We start from the raw sequence: 18215 nt of genomic DNA on the forward strand, positions 1-18215 counted from the left end.
CTTTATAGAAGTGTCTTGAAAAATATCTAGTCAAATATTTTTTACTATAAAATAAATAAAATAAAGCTTCACAAAAAAAGGATAAAATAAATCAGTTATTAGAAATGAGTTATTATGTTTAGAAATGAGTTGAAAAAAATCTGCCCTCCAATAAACAGAAATTGGGGGGAAAATAAACAGAGGAGCTAATAATTCTGTAATATATATATGCCACTTTTGGTCTGTTTAATCCATCCTTGCACAAAATAATTTCTATGATAATTGTATATAATTTATACATGTAGATAAAATTCTCACAGGCAGTATTTTTTTATTTTATTGCCTTGATAAGGTACATTCTTTGATTTCTCGAAACCTGTCGAGTCAAAACTGGGGCTAAAATCATGCAGTCTGAACTCTGCATTAGTGTAATTGGATGTACTGTTTTTAACACCCCTTATGTTTTTTTGTTTGTTTGTTGGATTTTTGTGGCAGACGGTGCAGCCCTGGGACCTCAGGAGTTTTCCTTTACCTGAAGACCCGATAGTGGAGCCAGAGCCAGAGCAAGATGAGCTGAGCTTTTCTGCAGGCCTCAGAGTCAGCGTGGAGTCCGAGAGCGACGCTTCCTCACCCTGATTAAAGACAGACCACGCGGACGGGCGATCTTAAAACCACACACCTCTTATGGCATTAATTGAGGAAAACACAAACTCATACTAATCAAAGCAAAACTACAAACGAATCTGTCGGGACTTCTGTTGTTTGATATTCAAACATCAGCCAATTATTTTCACAGTTTTTAGTGAATATTACCGGACATAGAAAGCTAAACCTGTTTTCTTTATTTTGTTTTTCTCTCAGAAGAAACGCGTAAAGGAGATGTATGAAAGTTTTTTCCATAATTGTTTTTCATAGTCAGCTAAATATATCATCGGGAACTTAGTGTGGTATTCTAACCTGTCAGGTGAACACTATGTAGTGCACTGTGTAGCAGACGTAAAGAGGGCTTGACCAAAGGGTGCCTCTCTGCTGACTCGTTATATATATGTATGCTTGTGTTGTGAAGTGACGAACCAAAACCTGACGAAGATACTTGCCTGCATTATTCTCAGTTAGTGGATGGTCGTACGCCGAGCTCCGTTCAAAAGCACTTCACAGGGCACCGATATCTCTTCCTCGCTTTTCGCTCTTTCTTTCGGTTTTCTTTATGGTTTCCACCAAGCGTATGGAGTATTGCTATGCTAATGTTCATCATGACATCATGTATAATGGAGGAATCGCAAGCCTTTAGTGCACATTAGTTTAGCTGTACGTGCTCCGGGCTCTTTCTGCATCATCTGTTGAGATTGTACTTTTGTATCGTTGGTCTTAAAGGAGCCAGATGTTTCACACAGACCTGCCCTTCTCAGGTTTATGCAGTTGTTTGGGAAGCTGTTAACAAGGCGTCCGTCTGTTTTATCTCCTCACCTTGTCAATATTTGTGTGACCCCGACTTAGTGTTCCTACTCAGCACTGTCTTCGCCCTTCGAGAATCTACTTGCTATGCAACTCGACATTATTGTTGTGGCCCTGTCCTTTTCTTTTTCATACAATCACCATGTCTTTCTTTTGTTTTATTTCTTTGACATGTCTTTCTCTTCATAGCTTTTTGAGACAGGTTTCATTGTAATTCGGACTGTTTCAGACGTGAAATCATTTGCAGAAAAAAAAAGAAAAAGAAAAACACCCTTTTTGTAAATAGTACCATTAAAACAAATCAAACTCCATTCAGACTTTGCGTCTCCATAATGTGTGCGTGCGTGCGTGCGTGCGTGCGTGCGTGCGTGCGTGCGTGCGTGCGTGCGTGCGTGCGTATGCGTGCGTATGCGTGCGTGTGTGCTCTGCCAGTGTGAATTTAATTTTAGTTATAATGTGATTTGACTCCATACAGTGATGGAACTCATAATTAGTATTTTTTAAACATTTATTTGTGATTATTTTCTCAAGCTTTAACAAAAAATTTTGTACATTTAAGGATGTAATTTCCCCCCCATTTTGAACATTGCCGCCGAAATTAATTAGCAAACAAATAAAATTAAAATACAATTACAACAGGAATAGATAAAAGTATAGCAAAATTGAAAATATTAATAATAATAGTAAATAAATAAATAAAAAGAATAAAATAATAATAATAGTAAATAAAAATAAACTTTAAAAATAATTCAAATAAATAATTACCCACAGTACATGATAATCCTTCTATTGATGAGGTGTGTGATCGATGTAGAAGTGAACAGGCAGACTTTTTCCATATGTTCTGGGCTTGTCAAAAGTTGAGTGACTATTGGACACAAATATTTAAAACATTAAATGACGCCTTTAATTTAGAGATAAAACCTAGTGTTGAGTTAGCTATCTTTGGGGTACCAGAACACAATATATTGTTGACAAACAAGAAAAAAAAATGCATTCGCCTTCGCTACTTTGTTAGCAAGGAGTAGAATACTACTTGAGTGGAAATCAGCAGCTTCACCTAAAGCTTCAATGTGGATGTGTGATCGGATTTTATTTTTGAAATTAGAGAAAATTAAGTATTTAATGAAGGGATCTGTCCAAAAATGTTATGAGACATGGCAACCTATGATCACATATTTTGAAAGAAGGAAGAGTCTCTCCTTTAACTGATTTATATAAATAAATCTGTGTTAACAGGTTTAACTGTGATCACCACTATAGTTTAGTTTGATGATTATGTAAAAGACCACTATAAATGTAACAGAATTGATTTGTATTATCATAATTAGTATTTTTAACTTTAAAAAATACTTATTAAAATATTTTTTTTGAATGCTAGAAATACAAATAAAACATGCATCACTGCATTGATATAGCCTAAAAACAGCAACAAAGGGTATGAGTATGCCCACACGGAATCTGCGTGCGCAGAATTCCGCACATTTTCCGCAGATTTTGACCATCATTAGTTCTGTTTATTTGCTTGCGTAAATGTGTGTAAATCTAAATTTGTTCAGTTTTTTAATTAATTACAGTAATATTATTGACTAATATGAAATTGTTCATCTGATTTATGCACAATGCAGTTTGTAAAGTAATATTTTCTGTCTTTTAGTAGAGCTATTATATGAGACTCTTGCTTTGTGTAACCAAAGAAAGTAAATCTAATTGGATTTGCAATTTAAACATTAAATAAAAGTTAAAAAGGTATTACTTTTTATTTCACATATTACGGTTTTAGTTATTATACTCTCAAAATAATTCTGCAGAAATCTGCAGATTTTTACCAAAATTCTCAGCAGAAATAGCAAAAAACGTCCGCAGATTCCGTCTGGCCCTGGGTATGAGTATGAAAGAGAAAAGTACAAACAATATTTACAAAACCTCAATCATTAAGAAAAATTACTATAAGCTTTATAAACTTATTGTTCTTAATACGTTTAAGACATTCAACGAGGGAAATTTCAGCAAGTTAAATACAAAATCTACGTATTGCGTTTAAAATCTTAATGTGTAAAATAAGTAACCAAGTTATCAATAGGATCAATAGCATGGTCACTACCTGAGAAACATCAATCATATTTAATCAAAGATGATGGATAAAGAAGGTTATCCAAAAGTCAGCATAAAGCTGCAGTCGCACTAAAGTTTGAGCTTGAGAAATTCTGTCGTACGGTGCTGTGAAAGTGGGCGGGGTTAAACATTGATTAGACAAGCCAGCGATTGGTCCATATTTAAAATTTACGTCCAGTGAGGTCATGTTTAGATCCTTGATTGGTTTCACGCAGTCAAATTATGCGATTTTGCTTGTCAGAGTTCACCAGGCTAGAACTTTCCAACGCAGCGAACTGCAAAACTTGATGCACGACCTTGCGTTTCCGGTCTGATGCATTCGCTTGCGTATGAATGGAAGTCATGGGGAGAAGAGTCCAGTGTGACCACAGCTTTAGTTCCTGATGCGATGATGACGTCCAGGTGAGTGTGATTTCACCAACATTTTACTGAATCAACATCTCTGTCTATCCTGGAACACTGTTTCAAATCAGCCAACCAGATTTGAGGGATGCGTTTACATTGTCAAATTTAGGCATACATTTAAGCTTTTGCGATTAATCCCCTCTGATTTTGGAAATCAGTTATAGTTAAGGTTTGTTTATGGGTAGAGATTAAGTTTGGACTATATTCATTTTCTTTTCAGCTTAGTCTCTATTAATCAGGGGTCGCCACAGTGGAATGAACCACCAACTTATCCAGCATGTTTTACGCAGCTGATGTCCTTCCAGCTGCAACTCATCACTGGGAAACACCCATACACTTTTAGCATTCACACTTATACACTATGGCCAATTTAGCGTATTCAATTCACCTATAGCCCATGTGTTTGGACTGTGGGGGAAACCGGAGCACCTGGATGAAACCCAAGCCAACATGCGGAGAACATCCACACTCCACACGGAAATGCCAACTGGCCCAGCCAGGAACTTGTGAGACTACCATGACACCTTAGACTATATTTTCGATCCAAAACTATGTAATACGATCAACATAGGTAATAATGTAGGATGTCCTACTTGGCAAAACCCACAGACCTCTTAAGACAACAAGAGAATATGTAATAAATATAAAGTGCTAAAATGCTTTGCTAGTGAGATACATACATTTTAGTACAAGCATGACCAAAATGTTTGGGGAAAAATAAATAAATAAATTATATATATATATATATATATATATATATATATATATATATATATATATATATATATATATATATATATATATATATATATATATATATACATACATATATATATATACATATAGAGAGAGAGAGATCACAATAAAAATGAGAACAACAAAATTTATATGTTGGGGAAAATGTACATACATATATATTTAGTTTTGAACAGGAAAACTAAAGAGAAAAAAAAAAATATATATATATATATAAACCTTGTGTATTTTTAGTTGTAATAACTGATTTAAGTTAAAATGAGCAAACTTTTATTTTAATAGATATATCTAATAAAACTATTTTCTTTAAATAGACCAACATATACCTTTATATTATGATATTTTGACTATATTCACTGAGAAATTATGAAAAATGTTCATGTCAGAAGATGGAGACACTGTAGTCATTAAGGGATGGACATGGTCAACAACAATACTCAGGTATGCTGTGAGTCCACACTTTGAGTCCAAAGTGTGTCAAGAAAATATCCCCCACACCATTACACCACCACCAGCCTGTTGATCCTATGCAGGATGGATCCATGCTTTCATGTTGTTGATGCCAAATTCTGACCCGACCATCCGAATGTGGCAGCAGAAATAAAGACTCATCAGAGCAGGCAACGTTTCTCCAATCTTCTATCGTCCAGTTTTGGTGAGTCTGTGTGAATTGTAGCCTCGGTATCCTGTTCTTAGCTGACAGGAGCGGCACCCTGTGTGGTCTTCTGCTGCTGTAGCCCATCTGCCTCATGGTTAGGCGTGTTGTGTGTTCAGAGATGCTCTTCTGCAGACCTGAGCTGTAACGAGTGCTTATTTGAGCCACTGTTGCCTTTCTGTCAGCTGGAACCAGTCTGGCCATTCTCCTCTGGCATCAAGGCATTTGCACCCACAGAACTGCCGCTCACTGGATATTTTCTCTTTTTTGGACTATTCTCTGTAAAGCTTAGAGATGGTTGTGCATGAAAGTCCCAGTTACAGTCACTTAAATCCCCTTTCCTCCCCATTCTGATGCTCGGTTTGAATTGCATCAGATCGCCTTGACCATGTCTACATGCCTAAATGCATTGAGTTGCTACCATGCGATTGGCTGATTAGAAATTTGCGTGAACGAGCAGATGGACAGGTGTACCTAATAAAGTGGCCGATGAGTATATATTATTTGAACTCAAAAGCCATGGTTTTCCTTCAGAAACACAATAAAGCATCAGGACATTTTGCTTAATATCCTTTATTTCCAAATTCACATGTACATCAACAAGTATCATTGTAAACCAGTTATTAATAAAACACACGAACAATATTGACAACCACAGTTCCCAAGCTAAAATTTACAACTGCAAAAATGGTGTATGGAGTCGATGACAACAGGATGGCAAAACTGCACCCAGAACCATGTCACAGGTGTGCTATCGTGAGACATTTAAACCAAAGGACCCTCTCTGTCTGTCTGTCTGTCCTCTAAACACTCGTTTTCCCCCGCTCAACACAACATCACCAACATATCCAAGCTCTCCAGAACTTTCCAAAAACACCCCGAGTCAGAAAACGTTCAGAAACATGTTGCCAATCCATGTAAAAACTCAGCATGCAGATTAAAGTGTTGCAGGCATGGTCTCTGAACTTCTCTGCTTATTATTATTATTATCATCATCATTTTTTTTTTAAGTCTCTTCCAAGTCCTCATATAAACATACAGTCATAAACATACAATAAACATACATTAAATATATCTAATGGTAGTTACACGGCTCCATCTCCAACACAAAGAAACAGGGGGCGCCGTATCAGTAGTGCTCTTTTTCCACTACTATCTACAAAGATTTTCCTAAGAAGCACATCAGCGATTATGGGGGTGTACGAGGCATCGCAGTATCTCGGGCTGCTCACATGAAATGCATGCAAGGAGCGACGATAGTGTGGAGTGGTTCAAAGCTCGTTAAACATTCTGCGGTAGAGCAGTGCAGGGGAGAGAATTGAAGCCATATGATTGGCTGAGGCCATTACATCATCATTCAGTGAGATACAACGCCCCCCACTTAACACTGTACAGCTATAAAGTGAAAGCAGATGATGCAGTCACAGGAAAGTGCGACAGATCCAACTTTAATGGCATGCTTGTGCTCTAGTGAGATTATTTTTCATGTGTGTGTGTGTGTGTGTAGAATACAATGCTCAATATTGTTAATGCAGCTGGCGAATGTACAACACAGTGTGTGCCAGTGTGTGAGCAACAGTTTGGCAGTTCATCTCAGCCGGAGCTGGAACTGTTGGCAGTATTATGGAAAAAACAATTCAGGTGTGCATGTGAGATTTCAAAATAACGTCCAAATCGCTCACATGCAACCTGTTATTAATACTAACACTATACAGCTTCGCATTATAAATCAAAGATGAGCACATTTTCAATTTAGCTCGTTTTAGTAAACTGTTCAAATGTATTAGTACATGCTGAAATTAACTACCAGGGTTAATAAACGCTGTAAAAGTAGTGCTGTTATTTCATTAGCTTACGCCAGAATACATGTATGTCACTGTAAAAGTGTTATTAACACAAAATAAAACACATTGGCACAATTAAAGGGGCTATATATATGTAAAAGTTTGCTATATATAAGTTGTTTAATGACTTTATATGTTCTCATAGAGCAGTGCAGGTGATCAAATGCTTTGTTTTCTTACCTCTGTCATATTTGTTGTGTTTATTTGTTACTTACAGGAACAAATGCGCAGCACATATTCATCTATATGTTGCTTTCAGCAGCAAGGACGAAGTCTGAGTGTGTGTTCAGTTAGGGCTGGGAGATATGGCAAAAATGCCATCTCGATAATTATTTTCCATATTGAACGATAACGATATATATTTTTATATATGTTGTTAATGCCTTCAGATTTAAAAGAGCACCCCAACAATGACTGAAGCCAAAAATATTAGAGAGTCCATTAAATACTGTAACATTTTCATCTGATAAATCTTGAGTGGCCAAAAATTTCAAGTGGTGCTCACTGCAGAGCCATTTGGGCAGAGCTGAGCTCCAGCGAGGGGGAGCTTGAGCTCTCGCTCCTCCTTTCTTGCACTTCTTCTACGAGTGATGTCACTGGGGGTGGGGTTAGGGGTGGGGTTGGTGTACGCATTAAAACAGCTTATAGGAGGAGGAGCACCGCTGCTGCAGTGAGCACCGTCTCAAAAATTTGGTACATTTTTAATTTCAACACACTTTTAGATTTCCATTGTTGCACATTTCTGCTGTGTGATTGGTTCTTAGATTTATATAGAGTAAAAATTGACACATTTAATCACAGTTCGATATAATATGGTTTATCGGCCCAGCCCTATATCAAATAATAAAAACTACTTGACGGTGAGTGTATTGAAGCACTGAATCACGTTCAGACTCTGTCTCCCGGTTTTCACCATAACTTAAAGTGAATCTTTTAAAATTTCGCAACAAAAAAAACAAACAAATGCAAATTAGGAGCGCTTTTAGAGCAGCAGACTGTAGTATTGGTAACCTAGCAACCAACAGTTAACATAGCAAGCGTAATGAAGACAGCTGATTAGTAATGTGGGTGTAATATTCACTACATCAGATTTTGTTTGTTTTCATCTCCTGTTATTTGCAATAGCATTTTTAACCACCTAAACTTGAGCATAAAACTTTTTCAAAGAAAGTTTCATTAGAAATTTGGCATTTCCATCATTCGTTTATCATGCGATAATCCAAAAGGACGGTGGAAACCCAGTTTGTGAACAAACTGGGGCAGCAAGTTGCTGAACGGTGTCACTAATAACGGGATATATCCAGCTGCAGAACCACACACGTTTGGAGAGGGGTCTGGATGCAGACCTGGTGCAGTGCAATCTGAGCTGCATCCAATGCTTTTTAATGCGCTCACCTAACCCCACCCCATTGTGTGCATTGTGTCATAAAGGCTGCATCCAGATACTGTTGCACGTTTCAGGCACACACACACTCTAGGCAAACCATATATGGTTAATGACACATCAGCCTTCTATTTTTTTTCTTGTATAACGACGACTAACTGTTTAGGAGCATTATCGCCACATACTGAGTTTCACAAATATGGCGATCGAGACTGTATACTGTGAACAGTTTAGGGTTTCCCATTTCAGTCATTATTTTATCATAACAATCATTTTAACATCTGTGCAGTTTTGGAACTCAAATTATGTCAATAAAAATAATTAGTTAAACACTTATGACTTTATTCACATATCCACATACATACAAAGAAAACATACCGTCTAATTGTAGGATTAAGTGTAATAAACTAATTTAATAAACTTAATTTTGTCATGCTTAGTTAAAATCGTTTTGTAATAAAATATAAAAAACAAACAATAATGTGACACATTAAAATTAATTACTATAGTTAATAGTTTAAAATGAATATAGTTACATACATATGTGTATAATTTTTTTATTAACAGTTTGTTTGTATTACTATATTTGTTGCAACTATAATTACCACAAATCACAATACTTTATGGTTTAAAAATTAATGGGAAATCATTAATAAAAAAGTTGTTAGAAAATTAAGCAAATAAAGTATAACTAAATCGCTGAAGTAAAATATTAATATAGTTTTATTCATTTATTTAATGTACCATTTCAATGTGTTTGATTACATTGGTCCGAGAACATTTCCTGCTTGTTATCAAACTATTTCAGAACTGTAACAAGAGGCAATTCAATCATAACTTAATGTTATGAGACAGACAGATCAATATGTGGCTCTTTTTGGATCTTTGGAAGCTATAGAAATTAAACATGTGAAACAGGAAATACGTTGGAAACATTGTTTTTGTTTACACCCCTTAAATTGTCTATACATATTAACTTGCTATTATTTCCTTCATTATAATGAATCCATTATATTTAAAATAAATCTGTCCAATTTAGATTCATATATCACAAAAAAAATTTCAGAATAGCGATCAGAAACAATGTTCCCTATTCGCCCGTCTCGATTGCTATATTTGTAAATTAGAATACACTATTGTTTATTACGCTATTTATTACCTATATATATATATATATATATATATATATATATATATATATATATATATATATATATGTATATATATATATATATACATATATACACGCATATATATATATATATATATATATATATATATATATATATATATATATATATATATATACACACATATATATATATATACATACACATATATATACATATATATATAACATTAACGTCCATTGCAACCATTTATGGTTTGCCTAGATTGTGTGTGCCTGAAACATGCGTGATTCTGCTGGATATTATTGCTAATAACAAGAGTTTCTAAGTTCTACATATAGCCCCTTTAAGATGTTAAATGTTCGGTTAGTTGCCCAATTAAAGAACAAACAACCAACAAAGCAGCAGCAGAGGCAATCTCAATGAAGCAAATCATTTACGACATATCATAAACATCCCATATCCAACTACAGAACAACACTGTAAGACAGATTTCTGTATAAAGCACTCTGAACATCTCATGGATCGCTGCAGGGGCATCTTCAACGTGAAACGTAATCTCTGATCAACGGCACATATGAGAGATCGAAATCCAAAACTAAAAGGTGTTCAGCTTTCTACACAAAGCTTATATGCATCTGTTTTTCTTTGCAAATGATTCCAGAATTAAATCTCTCTCGAATCAAGATGCAATGTTCTTATTTTAAGCACCGCTACTATTTTTTAGCCCAATTCAAAGATGAGAATGAGTCTCCCTGAAAAAAAATGAAAACTTAGTCATACAAGAACTGTCCCAAATCCAGCGCAAACCGAAAACCAGGGAAAAATGGCATGCCTAAGGAAACGTACAGTCAACAAAAGCCATAGAAATTATGCAAAATTGTTCTACTAAACACAGTCGACGAGGGAGGAATTTTCCAATAGTTAAATCCCCACATTGGGCTTTAAAGCAAAGGAGGAGTGAACAGGATTCACAGTTAAAACAGCTCCGTCGGCCTGTAACAAATCTGAAGTATTACAAAATGGAACAGTGATCACCAATGGTTACTTGGCATTGTTTTGCGGACCACACTTTCAGAGAGAGGTTAGAATACCATCAGGTGTGTGAATGTGTGTTCGGTTGTTCAGAAAGGGGAGGGGTTTTGGGGGAGGGGCGTGGCTAGTGGCAGTATGATCCAATCACAAGCCCTGTTTGGCGAGCGATGCAGACACCTGGTCGGCGAGGGTGGAGAGCTGCGGCGGGTCGGCCATGTTGATGCTGCCAGAGGAGGAGACGGTGCTCAGGCCCTGCGGTGACTCCTCCAGGGACACAATTTCTGCGCCGTGGTCGGTTCGCGCTTTGGCCTGCTCACGGAACGTCAGTTTGTGTGACTCAATCTGGGAAATGGAAATCACCCAATCACCAATAATCCATCTCAAAGCATAATATATTTATTTAAGCATCGACACAATTCTAACATTTTTGGTTCTACACACCAACACAATCGATCCGAAATCAAATGAGTTAGTTGTGCTTTAACTACAGACTCTCAGCTCTAATTTGAGGGTATTTACATCCAAATCAGGTGAACGGTTTAGGATTTACAACGGTTTGCCTTTGTGCCTTTCACTTGTTAAGGGTCCAAAAGTAATTGGACAATTGGCTTCTAAGCGTTCCATGGCTAGGTGCATGTTATTCCCTCATTATTCCAATTACAATGAGCAGATAAAAGGTCCAGAGTTCATTTCAAGTGTGCTATTTGCATTTGCAATCTGTTACTGTCAACTCTCAAGATGAGATCTGTCACTATCAGTCAAGTAAGCCATCATTAGGCTGACAAAACTAAACAAACCCATCAGAGAAATAGCAAAACAACTGTTCATTCATTTTCTTGTCGGCTTAGTCCCTTTATTAATCTGGGGTCGCCACAGCGGAATGAACCGCCAACTTATCCAGCACGTTTTTACGCAGTGGATGCCCTTCCAGCCCATCTCTGGGAAACATCCACAAACACTCATTCACACACACTCATGCACTATGGACAACTTAGCCTACCCAATTCACCTGTACCAAATCTCTTCGGACGGTGAGGGAAACCGGAGCACCCGGAGGAATCCCACACGAACGCAAAGAGAACATGCAAACTCCAAAACAACTGTTTTGAACATTATTAAAAAGAAAGAATGCACCACTGAGCCACCAGTAAGCTCAGCAACACCAAAAGACCCAAAAGACCACGGAAACAACTGTGGTGGACGACTGAAGAATTCTTTCGCTGGTGAGGAAAACACCCTTCACAACAGTTGGCCAGATCAAGAACACTCTCCAAGAGGTAGGTGTATGTGTGTCAGAGTCAACAATCAAGAGACGACTACACCAGAGTGAATACAGAGAGTTCACCACAAGATGTAAACCATTGGTGAGCCTCAAAAACAAAGAAGGCCAGAGTGGAGTTCTTAAAAAGCCTTCACAGTGCTGGAACAACATCCTATGGACAGATGAGATCAAGATCAACTTGTACCAGAGAGAAGGGAAGAGCAGAGTATGGCGATGGAAAGGAACTGCTCGTGATCCTAAGCAGTGAAGCATGGTGGTAGTAGTGACATGGCGTGGGCATGTATGGCTGTCAATGGATCTGGTGCTCTTGTATTTATTAATGATGCGACAGCAGGATTTATGCTGAAGTGTTTCCGGAAATATTATCTGCTCACATTCAGCCAAATACTTCAGAACTCATTGGACGGCGCTTCACAGAGCAGATGGAGAATGACCCAAAGCATACTGCAAAAGCAACCAAAGGGAAAGGGAAAGAAGTGAAATGTTATGCAATGGCCAAGTCAATCATCTGACTTGAGCGTGTTTTCACTTGCTGAAGAAAAAACTGAAGGAAAAATGCCCCAAGAGCAAGCAGGAAATGAAGACAGTTGCTGTAGAGGCCTGACAGAGAACCACTAGGAATAAAACCCAGTATCTGGTGATGTCTATGCGGCCCACACTTCAGGCTGTAATTGACAGCAAAACTTTTTCAACAGTAGGATTTTTAAAAGCATTAAAAAGTTTGATTTATTATTATTGATCTGTTCAATTACTTTTGGACCCTTAACAAGTGGGAGGCACATATGCAAACTGTTGTAGCTCCTACAGCGTTCACCTGATTTGGATGTAAATACCCTCAAATTTAAGCTGACAGTCTGCAGTTAAAGCACATCTTCGTTTCGTTTCAAATCCATTGTGTTGGTTTACAGAGCCAAACATGATAGAATTGTGACAGTGTCCAAATGTTTATGGACCTAACTGTATATACATGAGCTTTTTATTGCAAAGAGATACAATTCACAACAGCTGTTTTACAGCAAATTCTCCAAATTATATTCCCTAATCGTAATGAAAATAAAGCAACACATCTCTTTACATCATCTTTCACTAATACAAAAAACTATTCGCAGTAGTAACCAGGCCATTAGAAAACAAACCCTTAGTGTTTAGCTCTGTATAAGTGTAACATTTCATTCATAATGGTCTTAAAAGGGTCTTAAAAAGTCTTGAATTTGATGTGAAGAAAGCTGCAGATACCCTAATAAAGAAAACAAAGGCATAGTTCACCCAAAAATTACCCTGTACTCACTATTTACTCTACCTCAAGTGGTTCCAAACTTTTATGAGTTTCTATGTTCAGTTGAACTCAAAAGAAGATATTTTGAAGGGACACGTGTAACCATTGACTTCCATAGTAGGAAATACAAATAAAATGGTTAACATTTTTCAAACTATCTTCTTTTGTGTTTAACAGATGAAAGAAACTTCCATGATACAAGGAAAAGGTGAGTAAATGATGACAGAATTGTACTTATTTATGGGAGAACTATCCCTTTAATGAGCGTCTGAGGTGAAATGGAGAGCAGCCAGTGCTGGTTTATTTTGGCTTTGAGCAGATCTGAGATTTTTGGCTGGAGATTAAACGCAAATTCTGGACTGTAAGTCACATTTAATGATGCTATTCCCATAAAATGGACATGGTAATGCGGGATCATTCAGTATTAGCAGCAAATACTTCTAAGAGTTTAAAGATATTAATCTAATTGCCGTATTTTGGCGCCATTCCATCATGTGATGTTAGTGGTGCTCTCTAGTGGCCAAAAAACTAGGACTTGGATGTTATAAAATCTTAAAACTCGTGAAGTACCAAATAACAACATGCTCAAACACCAATGGATGAATAATAAAAAAATAAAAAAAGGAAGATGGTTTTAAAGGGGTAAACAAAAAATAAAATCCTATACAGTTGAAGTCAGAATTATTAACCCCCTGTTTGTTTTTTCCTCAATTTCTGTTTAACGGAGAGCAGATTTATTCAACACATTTCTAAACATAATAATTTCAATAACTCATCTCTAATAGCTGGTTTATTTTATCTTTGTTATGATGACAGTAAATAATATTTGACTAGATATTCTTCAAGAAACTTCTATACAGCTTAAAGTGACATTTAAAGGCTTAACTAGGTTAATTAGGTTAACTAGGCAGGTTAGGGTAATTAGGCAAGTTATTGTATAACGATGGTTCTGGGTTTCTCTAGAAGAAAAAAACATCAGACATACTGTGAAAATTTCATTTCTCTGTTAAACATCGTTTGGTAAATTTTTTAAAAAGAAAAAATTATTCAAAGGGGGGCTAATAATTTTAGAATAAACTGTTTACACCAGGAGGTATCACCCAAGATGCATTTTAAAAGAATTTCTGCTTACTATTACCAGTATTATGCACTTTTCAGTGAGTTTTAGTCTATCATTTTTATTTGACCTTTTTTGGCAATTTAAAATGAAAAATTTACATTTTATTCACAAAAGACGACATTTTGAAGACAGCTGAAACCTGTAACCATCGACTTCTATAGAACAAAAAACAAAGACTATAAAAGTTAATGGTTACAGGTTTCTAACATTTTCAAACCATCTTTTGTGTTCAACAGATGAAAGAAACTCAAAGATTTTAAACAATTAAATGAGGAGAATTTTCATTTTTGGGTGAACTTTCCCTTTAAAACTGGGTGCAGTTTAAAACTACTGTAGTAGGGCTGGGCGATTAATCGAAAAGTAATCGAAATTGACATTCAGCACCTATAATCAATCTAATTTTTCCAGGTCAATTACAGGTACATTGACAATGATTGGAAGCTGTGTGGGCGAAGCGGTGGCGCAGTAGGTAGTGCTGTCGCCTGACAGTAAGAAGGTCGCTGGGTCGCTGGTTCGAGCCTCGGCTCAGTTGATGTTTCTGTGTGGAGTTTGCATGGCTTTCCTATAGGTGCTCTGGTTTTCCCCACAGTCCAAAAACATGTGGTACAGGTGAATTGGGTAGGCTAAATTGTTTGTAGTGTATGAGTGTGTGTGTGGATGTTTCCCAGAGATGGGCTGTGGCTGGAAGGGCATCCGCTGCGTAAAAACTTGTTGGATAAGTTGGTGGCCCCGGATTAATAAAGGGACTAAGCTGACAAGAAAATGAATGAATGATTGGAAGCTGTGCCTTGAGACAACATATTTTCTATTATGATGTTCAATAAATAACCATAGATAGTGTGTGTTTCCTTCAATTATTTTAAAATACGCTTCATTCAGAAATCTGAAATCTTTATTAAAACAATCAAATAAAAAAATCAAATAATCGTTTATTAATCCTAATCGAGTTAAAATGTTGGAATTAAGATTTTAGGTCAAATCGCCCAGCCCTACTGTAGCCCTCTCTGTTCTACCAGTTATTAATTTAGTGACTTATGTCTTGCAAATTTGACTACACCTCAAACATCCCATAATCAAAAATGTGCAGATGATTTGATGTGGCCATCTCTGTCTGTCTCCTCCTCTCTGAATACTTACTGGAGTCCTCAATCTTTATCTGGGGGTTGCTGAGGAGGATGGGCTCTGGGGACAGACTGGCAGATGACAGGGTGGGGGTTTCAGAGGGGTCTGGGGTGAGAAAGCCCTCATCTTGGGGCGTATTTGCCCCTCTGTCCTTCTCTCTCTAGAGATGGACCCCAGGGTGGCCAATGGGTGGTGAAATGAGCACCAATGGTTGACCAAAACAGAAAGAAACACAAAATGATATGGGTTCAACAGAAAGGAAAACGATGGAAACACAAATGTAAATAAACATCAAAATTAAAGATGAAGAAGGTGATGTTGTCTCAAATACAAATTCACGGTTTATTCAGTGTTTAATATGTAGATACAAGTATAAGCAAGGCATTCAAGTTCTGAAGCTCAAGCAATCACAACTAAGAAAAAACAGATAATTTTAATGTGAAATTAGTTTTGTTTTGTTTAAACTGTTTTGTTCAAACAAATGACCCAATACCAGAGATCAGATTTACATAGACAAGATATTAAAGGCGCAGTAGGTGATTGTCTTCAGAAACATTTATTGCTGTGCTGGTTAAAAGTCTCTTCACATTCCAATCGTATTGATTAAAGCTAGTGATCTAAATGTGTTTATATGTGTTTTTATATTCTGGGTGAGGCATAAAACTAAAAAAAGTTCATCCAATTAAATAAAGTCAGGCCGACATCTCTCATAATTCCGATAAGTAGCTCAAACTGTGTCAACAAATGCAGATTTGAACAATTGCGCAGCCGTTTGTGCATAGACATGCTGCACGTTCATGAGAGAAATCTAAAGAGAAAGAGAGAACACGTGCGATCAGTAAAAACATGCAGAATCAAACCTTTTTTAAAGGGTCACGAAACACCAAAACACATTTTTTGAGCTGTTGACAGCCGTATATGTGTCCCACACTGCTAAAAACACTTTAGGACACCTATATTACACTAAAAAGGTAAAAAATTTCATACTTCTGGTTTGAAACTATTTTTTGAAGCCTAGTCTCAGCCATGAGATCTTAGCATGTAGACTGGACGTCGTACTGTATTACGTCTCTGAGTGTGTTGGATTGATTCATGAGTAAGACTTGGTTCAAACCAATCAGCGCGCTCCATTATTTATGTGCTGCAACTTTATTAATATGCATGCTAGCTTTCTTAGACTGTACCTGAAACAGTGTTCAGACGGCAGAGAGACGCCACATGTCGTGTTGCCAAAAGTTGTGGGAAAAGAATAAGAATTGTTTGGAGATACGGGTCGTCAGTGTTGCTTTCATAATGTGCTGCAGTGAAGGTTTTGTTTTCATTTTCTCTCTATGAGAGCGCTGCTGGACTCACGTGTGGATCAGTGCACGGGACACGCCATAGAACTACGTTTGTACGAAACATTTTTTACTCGAGAGCTTTTCTCATCTAGAAATGTGGACAGGACTGTCTACAGATTTGGTAAGTGTGTGCGATCAGCCCGCTTTCTTTGTTCATTCAGATGGCAAAGTTATAGTTCGTATGGTCAGCAGTACTCTTAGTGTTTAAAGACAGACCTTAGTCAAAATGATTTTTAAATTACTTATGGACTGAAATATCCGCTGTAAATGCTGCTCTCTGTGTGTAAACACATGAACACTGTAAGCAAACTATTGCCGACCGTCGTGTTTAATTTTCGCCGCATTTTGTGACAGGATAGTCTACACACACCTGGCTTTCTGACCAACCAAGTGCATCTGAGTTACCGAGAAATGCAGAGGTTTTTTTTCTCTTATACGAGGTGCAGTATCAAACGTTTCACCATCATTAAACACTGTCTTTCTCCCCTGCATCCCAAGTCTCACGGAAGTTGCGGGAGTATCCCTCAAATGCGTATGCCCGGATGCCTGCAAATGAATGATAATCTCCCAGAAATCACGCGCTTCTTGCCTTTGTCCTTAAATACGTTGCACAGCCCTCTCTCCACCGCATCCCTTGTAGCTCTTCAGATACGTCGCACACAACTGACCCCCACCACTCTTCAGGTATGTGGCGTCGCGTCGCGCGCGCAACTCCCACCGCTCTTCTTCGGGTACGTCTTGCGTGCACATGCCCCCCTACCCAGATACGTCGCTCCATCAACGCACCCCCCCTCCCACCCCCCGCTCTTCAAACATCCACTATCCCACTTCCTCCCGCAAATCAACTCTGTATCCCCTGGAAACAACTTGGGATGTCTGGGTCAGCAGCGCGTGCCCAAATGGGAACTCCCATTTTTATTCAAACCTGCCCATTTTATCTCCCCCGACACTCCCACCCAAACAGAGCTAGACACACCCACTTTCCTGACTTTTTCCTGCTGAAACGGGGGGTTTCACGGCCCTTTAAAAAAACCTGAATCAATATTGGAGTTACCTTTGCACGCTGGAGAAAGCATGACACCATGGCTGAAGGATTTCTTTTAGACAGGTAATGTTCTGTTAAGTATTGTAGCTTCACGCAAAGCTGATGTAACGTTAGATGTTGTTGTTACAAATGGGTTGTTTCTTCACAGAAGTGTTGTTCAGCCACTAAAACATTCCAGTAAAAGATTGATAAGACTATTTTCAGTTTCATAAGGGACCTTTTACAGCATCGATGATGTAGATTTTATTTAGTTTAACAACAAAACATAAGTA

General features: G+C 37.5%; 2 protein-coding genes and 1 long non-coding RNA gene across 50 annotated transcripts in view; 1 reads left to right on the forward strand and 2 right to left on the reverse strand.

Annotated features, from left to right (window-relative positions):
* The window catches only part of kansl1a (KAT8 regulatory NSL complex subunit 1a), a 39562-nt gene extending 37817 nt beyond the window's left edge, over positions 1 to 1745 (forward strand). For all 4 annotated transcript variants that reach the window (XM_087275664.1, XM_087275665.1, XM_087275666.1 and 1 more), the window contains exon 14: positions 475 to 1745. In XM_087275664.1, coding sequence (XP_087131790.1) covers positions 475 to 615 — 141 coding nt within the window. In that variant the 3' untranslated portion in view covers positions 616 to 1745. The remainder of the gene's footprint in view (positions 1 to 474) is intronic.
* Positions 1746 to 5922: 4177 nt separating this feature from the next.
* LOC147834380 (uncharacterized) lies at positions 5923 to 9743 on the reverse strand. The gene is made up of 2 exons (XR_015503807.1): positions 7888 to 9743; positions 5923 to 7709 (listed from the first exon to the last, which is right to left on the reverse strand). It is a non-coding gene; the product is annotated as an uncharacterized LOC147834380 (long non-coding RNA).
* A 276-nt stretch (positions 9744 to 10019) lies between these two features.
* mapta (microtubule-associated protein tau a) overlaps positions 10020 to 18215 on the reverse strand; it is a 68921-nt gene continuing 60725 nt past the window's right edge. For 28 of the 45 annotated variants that reach the window (XM_087275733.1, XM_087275723.1, XM_087275714.1 and 25 more), the window contains one exon: positions 10020 to 11100. In XM_087275733.1, coding sequence (XP_087131859.1) covers positions 10903 to 11100 — 198 coding nt within the window. In that variant the 3' untranslated portion in view covers positions 10020 to 10902. Of the gene's footprint in view, positions 11101 to 15573; positions 15719 to 18215 lie in introns of all 45 variants that reach the window. The other 17 variants (XM_087275741.1, XM_087275738.1, XM_087275735.1 and 14 more) reach the window with 1 other exon arrangement.

This window comes from Danio rerio, chromosome 12 (assembly GCF_052040795.2).
Source record: "Danio rerio strain M-AB ecotype USA chromosome 12, GRCz13ab, whole genome shotgun sequence".
NCBI lineage: Eukaryota > Metazoa > Chordata > Actinopteri > Cypriniformes > Danionidae > Danio > Danio rerio.